General features: G+C 35.5%; 1 protein-coding gene across 1 annotated transcript in view; it reads left to right on the forward strand.

Annotated features, from left to right (window-relative positions):
• The window catches only part of SEC24A (SEC24 family member A), a 103,497-nt gene that overhangs the window by 53,022 nt on the left and 43,519 nt on the right, over window positions 1-6,956 (forward strand). The window contains exons 8-10 of the mRNA XM_006866081.1: window positions 3,026-3,152; window positions 4,598-4,707; window positions 5,512-5,624. Coding sequence (XP_006866143.1) covers window positions 3,026-3,152; window positions 4,598-4,707; window positions 5,512-5,624 — 350 coding nt within the window. The remainder of the gene's footprint in view (window positions 1-3,025; window positions 3,153-4,597; window positions 4,708-5,511; window positions 5,625-6,956) is intronic.

Consider the following 6,956-nt stretch of genomic DNA (forward strand, 5'->3'; position numbering starts at 1 on the left):
CTTCCTGGAGTTTGTTGAGCTTCTTGAATACTTATCATTTTGCTTTTCAGGATATTAAGGAAATTTTCTTCCAGTAGCTCTTCAACTATCTCCTCTGTGGACTTGTGGGAATTTTCCTGTTCTGGAATGCCGATAATTCTTAAGTTATTTCTCTTCATGTTGTCCAACATGAATCTTAGGCTTTCTTCAGATTTTTTTTATCCTTTTTTGTGCTTGCTTGTTCTATCTTAGTAGTGTTGAGAGATTTATCTTCTAGCTCACTAGTTCTGTCTTCATTCTCTTCCATTGTACTCTTTTGCCCTTACAGTATTTTGTACATTTCTGATTTTCTATTATTAATCGTTTTGACCTCTTTCTTTGGGGTTTGCATTGTCTCCAATGCAGTATCTAGCTTATTTGATTGTTCTTGTAGAGCTTCCTGACTTCTTCCTTATTTTTCTCAACTCCATTGTATAGTGTTTTGATACATTTTATAATCATTTTTCTGAATTCCTTCTCACACATTTCCAAAGCCTGTCCACCTTCCAGTATGGAGTGTAGGGTCTACTTCCAGCTCATTTGTCTCAGTCCCCTCCGTGCATCATCGGTTAACAGTATTTGCTTCTATTACCCCTGGTTTTTTTGTTTGTTTTTTTGATGTACACAGAAACATACAGGAATATATAATCATTTAAACAACCAAAAGGCACATTCTGCAAGCCCACCTAGACACCAGCACACAGCCTTTCTCTTTTCTTGAGTCTTTAGCTGCTCTCTCTCTCCATGCCATCACATCTGCCTCCATCTCTGGTGGTACTCTTCTCTCTTGATGGTCCTAGTATCCTCTGTTCCTGGAATTTAAGGTTAACTACTTCCCCCTTTTTGTTACACAACTTCTACTTTTCCAATTGTGAAAATCTCAATTAGTCATGATAATAGTTACTCACTATTGAATCAAGTGAATCCCATCCCCATTTGCTTTCAGCAGACTCATGAAATCTAGTGGGGATTCTACCTTCCCCTGCACACTCTGAAACTAAACTTCCTCTTGAAAACTTAAAAGACAGCCACTTTGTGCCTTTATAGTCCCCGTCCCTTCCACCACCACCCCCGCCACTCCGCCATTTTAGGTAGCCAGTGTCTGAGATGCCCATCCCTGTCAACCCTGTGTTGGGGATAGGTTTGATCTTGATGTGAAGACTCCTTCCCTCTTGATTGGTATTTTGAGCTACTACCTCCATAAGTATAGGTCAAGGTCATCAAATTGTAGCAATTTACACTTGCTTCCTTTATTAAATATCTTCCTCTAGTTGAGTTGTGATCATTAAACCAAGGGTACCATCTGTAAGTTTGGGTGTTTTTGTGAGTCTCCTCCTACTTCATATCAGTTAGAGCTTCACTCTCAGTTCTAGCCCTCCGTGGCTAGGTCAGTGTCCATTGGCTCAGGAATTCCCAAGTCTCCCTAAGCTTCGGACCAACCAGCCCTTCCTCTTTCTCTTATCTCAAGGTTAACAGGAGTCTATGGAATGTAGTCAAACTCAGCCCATAGCTTCATTGCTGCCTTTCCCCCACTTCCATTCACATGTAGACCAACATGGTCACCAGCAAGCTTACATTCTTGCTCATGTGTTCCTTTGAGTTTCAGTCTTGGAGCAGGGTTTGTCCTGAAGGGACTTGATTGCTTGCCTTGATGGCAAACAACTTGCTTGTACTTATAGTAGACAGTCATACTACCATTTTTGTTTTTTCCTGCTTGTCTTTCTTTCAAGAAATATCTTCTGTTCCTCTAGCCAACACTTGTAGCTTTAAGACTCCAGTTACTACTCACCACAGTAGGGTGAAGAACATTGTTTTTGTGAGCTCTGTTATGTCAGTTGACTTGGCTGCCCCAGAGACTATGGTCCTAAAGGCCCAAACCCAGTGACTCATTCCTACAAGATTCCTGGCTATGGTCAAGAAATTTTCGGGACTTTGCTCCATTTGCATGGATACATCGATTTTTTACAGTACATAAAGATATGTATGTAAAAGCATTCTCTACCAATCCTCCATATGTTGTTGTTTTGTTAAGTGCCATTGAGTCAGTTCCCACCCATAGCAGCACTGTATACAGTTTCCGAGGAGCAGCTGGGGAGTTTGAACCACCAACCTTACAGTTCAAATGACTTTGCAGTCTGGCGCATTAACCCACAACACCACACCAGGACTCCATATAGTCAAGATAAATTTTAAATAGCATGATTACAAAGTTTAATTGAACGTTTAAATATAATTTAACTTTATCTTGTTGTTGTTAAGTGTCATGTCAGTTTCCACTAATGGGACTAAGACTCTTAATTAACATCAAAAAAACGTGTTTTTAGGTGCTGTTGAGCTGATGATGGCTTAGAGATGAGTATGGCCATCCTTGCTTCTAAAGAACATTCTGGCTATACTTCTTCCAACACAAATGTGTTTGTACTTCTGGCAATCCTTGATACTTTCAGTATTTTTCTCCACCACCATAACTCAGATGCATCAGTTCTTCTCTGGTCTTTATTATTCATTGTTCAACTTTCACATACATTTGAGGAAATTGAAAATACCATGGTTTGGGTCAGATGCAGTCTGAGCAAATAGTCCTCAAACTGTTCTGTTTGCTCTTGAACACTTTAAAGAAGTCTTGTGCATCAGGGAGTGTACTAATAAGTTAATTAGTCATATGTCTAAGAATACTGGTCCTATTTCCTCTCATTCATATCAAATATACATTGTAAATATAGTATTGTGGTTTGGAAAGATTAAATGTTTAATGATAAAATAAATGCCGTTTTTTGGTTTTTTTAAAAGATAGAATTTAAGAAGAACAGTCCTGAAGAAAAACAATAAGGTTTCAAATCAATCCATTTCAGCTGCATAATTTTTTGTGTTGCAGTTTGGACACATCTTTTTACTCCAGATTTTTTTGCAAATTATATCTTCTATAGTTATTTGGAAAGAATGGATTAGTGTTTGACCATTAAGGATGACAATCACTGCCTTTAACATATTAGGTCTATGTTTTCAGCAATTGCCTGTGGTTACCTCCAGTACAATTGTGAGATGCCGTTCATGCAGGACATACATCAATCCTTTTGTCAGCTTTCTAGACCAAAGGAGATGGAAATGTAATTTATGTTACCGAGTCAATGATGGTATGTATTTTGAAGCATTAAAAATTTCTACTTAAATTGTAGGAAAATCAGATAATGCAAATATAAAGTAAAAAAACAAAACAGAAAATAACACACACATGCACGAAAACTAAGCACTTCTTATTTACCTGTATTCTCTCTACTAAGATAACTAAAATTTTTTCTGTGCATTTATACTTATAAATAAATAGCTTTATACTTTTTAACCAAAAAATATGGTATTACTACCTTGAAAATACTTCTTTCCATTTATTATATCAAGTATATGGTAAATGGTATATTTCATGCTGTTATTTAAGCCAATAATTTAAGAAAGAACTTTGATTTAGAAATTGTCCCATGCCTTTTCTCTAGGGTGAAAGAAAATAAGTTCACAGAATAGCTGCGTAATTCATTCATTGCTGTATGAAGGGAGGTGGGCAATGCTTAGAAGGTTAGTTGAATGTAGTTTTCTCAGTAATTGGAGAGGAAGCTATCTTTATCAATAACTTTCACAGCATAATTTACATTTGAGAAGTCTCATCTAACCAACAGGTTCCTGTTATTGTTGTTAAGTACCATGGAGTCAGTTCCAACTCATAGTGATCTTGAACAGGGTTTGTGAGCCTATAAATCTTTACGGGAGCAGAAAGCCTCATCTTTCACCTGTAGAACCTTGAGGTTAGCAGCCCAATTCGTAACCACTACACTACCAGCGCCCCTTAACAGGTTCCTATAGGATTAGAGAAAACAAGTCATGATTATATGTATGAGACTAGGTCTTTGGAAGGAATTTCATTAAGATTTGGAAAGTTGAGAAGTATTGGAATTCTGGTGTAGTGCTGTAGGATAAGCACTGTACTGCTAAGTGCAATGTTGGCAGTTCAGACTCACCAGCTGCTCCTTGGAAACCCTATTCAGGGTCACTATGAGTTGAGACCAACTCACTGGCATTTAACATGGTTTTTTTTTGTTTGTTCTTTTTTTTTAAGCAGTTTTGTTTATATGTGTGTATTTTTTGTGGTTGTTGAGAATATATACAGCCAAACATACACTAATTCAACAGTTTCAACATATCCAATTCAGTGACATGAATTATATTCTTCTAGTTGTACAACCATTTCACCATCAGAACCTGTCATATAATAAGTCAGTATCATTGTGCAGTTGTGAAATTTAAGACAATGTTTAGTCTTGCATTTAAAAAAATAATTTGTACTTAATAAGGTTTGTCATCATTTTAAGCTATTTTAGGAAAGCAGCTTTAGCAGGAATTAAAGAGGATACCAGGAGATAGAAAAAGAACAATTATAGTGATTATAAAAGCAAGTCATATTTAGTTTTACAATTAGTATGTAGAAAACTTGAATTATATATAAATCCTTTCATTAAGGATGTACCAGATACAGTGTATATTAAATGTAATTTCATCAGTTTTATCATTATCTATTGTTAATTTTACATAGTTCCTGAAGAGTTTATGTACAACCCTTTGACCCGAGTTTATGGAGAACCTCACAGAAGACCTGAAGTTCAGAATGCTACTATTGAGTTTATGGCTCCTTCTGAATACATGGTACCCTTTCCTTTTTGAAAACAGTGCAATGCTCATTTCATAATGCTGAATTTTAAATATAACAATATGTCATATAACAATATTTTATGTTTTTATAAAAGTAGATAATTCATGTCTTGGCTTCTCTGTTTTGAGGGGACAGGTTCTATAAATTCAGCATATGATACATTAAAATATAGATAAAAGTAGACTATATGCCTAATTCTGATTTTGTATATTTAGTACTTGTAATGGAATTGAAAGCAAATATTTGAATTTAGAAGTTTAAAATATAGAGTATCACATTTTTATAGAATCTTACTAAAATATGTTGGTAAAAAACCAGTGGAGACTAACTTTGTGTGTCACTTTCAGAACTATAATTTCTTTAAATTGTGAAATATAATGCACATATCAAAAGTCCCTAAAGCATGAATGTACAGGTTATAAATAATCAATAAGGTAGATAGACACGCCTGTTAGAAGCACTCAGGTTAAGGAACTGTTGCCAGTGCTCTCAGCAATTCCTATCACACTCTCATTCCTGCCCTAGAGAAAACACTCTTCTGATTTCATGGCAATCATATCCTAACTATTAAACTCTGGATCTGTAAACAATAGAGTATAGTTTTGCCTGTTGTAAAATTCTGTTCTTTCTGTGTTCTATATTCATTATTGATTATTAAAGTCTTTCTCTCAATCTGAAATAATGCTTATTTCACTATTTTGCTATATTTGACCACAATATCTTGATTATAAGGCAAAGATAAGTATAGATTTAATCCTGTCAAATATATTTAATCAGATCCTTTTTGTTTTCTTCAGTTACGACCACCTCAACCTCCAGTGTACCTCTTTGTTTTTGATGTGTCTCACAATGCAATTGAAACTGGATACTTGAATTCAGTTTGCCAGAGTTTGTTAGACAATCTGGATTTGTAAGTATCTTAATTCACCTTAAATCTGAAATTAATTGTGTTTGTAAAATGAATAAGTAGTTTCAAAATGCAAAAATAGTTGGGTGATTTTTACCCCCTAAATTTCATTTGCATTTTTGTTGAGAATATACACAGAAAAATTAAATTAAAAAAAAATGTTTTAAATCACTTGTTAAATTAGGTCTTTTCCATTAGAAGTATTTATTTTGACTTTTTTATAAAAATTAACTATTATGGAAAACTATTCAAACATATGAAGGGACATAAAATTTTTAGACATAAGCTTTATTGCTCAACATATGCTCCCTCAAGGTAAAGACAATTTTGTAAGTGGTCATACCAGCCATTTAGTCCATCCCTAAAGAACTGGGAGTTCTGGGAATTTAGCCATGTCTGTACAATCTTTTTCACTTCATTAGTTGAAGTGATTTGTTTTAAGATTAGGAAACAAAAGAAGTTAAAAGGAGCCAAATCAGGACTGTAAAATGGATGCCTAATGATTTCCCATTGAAATTCTTCTTTGATGAGAAGTATACACAGGAACCATTGTTGTGGTATAGATGGATTCTCTGGTGAAGCTTTCCCAGGCATTTTTCTGCTAAATATGTAGATAACTTTCTCCAAACACTCATAATAAGCAAATGTTATTGTTCTTTGCCCCTCAAAAAGTGAACAATCAAAATGCCTTCGTGATGGTGATGGTTGTTTGCTGTGGAGTCACTTCTGATTCTCAGTGACCCGGGAGCTCCTTTACAAGTTTCTACGAGATTATTTTAGTGCAAAAAAAAAATTTTTTTTAGAATTAGATCCAAAGCTTTTTTTTTTTTTTTTTGATCCAAAGCTGCTTCTTTTTTTAAAATTTTTTTATTTGTGACCGATCTAGTGTTGTGGTTTTTTTTTAAGTGTCTTATTGTGAATTATATGATAGTTTACATGGGAGAACATTAGTTTTACATTCATTCTATCGTACATTGTATCATTGCCATGGTCACAGTCCCCTCCATGCATCATCAACCAATCAAAGGGCATACCCTGCAAGTCTGCCCCCTACACTATCCCCCCCACCTCCAGTCTTCAGCACACAGTCGCTCTCCCTCTCTGGATTTAAGGTCCCCAGCTGCTCCATAGCTCCGTGTCATTGTCTCTGCCTCCATTTCAGGCATCACTACTTCTCTGGGTAGGGTCCCGCTCTGTCCGTTGATGGTCCTAGGGACCTCCGCTCCTAGACTGAAAAGTTATTCCCTCCCTTGCTTGGTATAAAATGTCTACATGTACATTTCCAACCTTCACAATCAGTCCTGATAACAATTATTCACTATTGTATCACAAGAG

Source organism: Chrysochloris asiatica, unplaced genomic scaffold (genome assembly GCF_000296735.1).
Source record: "Chrysochloris asiatica unplaced genomic scaffold, ChrAsi1.0 scaffold00087, whole genome shotgun sequence".
Lineage (NCBI taxonomy): Eukaryota > Metazoa > Chordata > Mammalia > Afrosoricida > Chrysochloridae > Chrysochloris > Chrysochloris asiatica.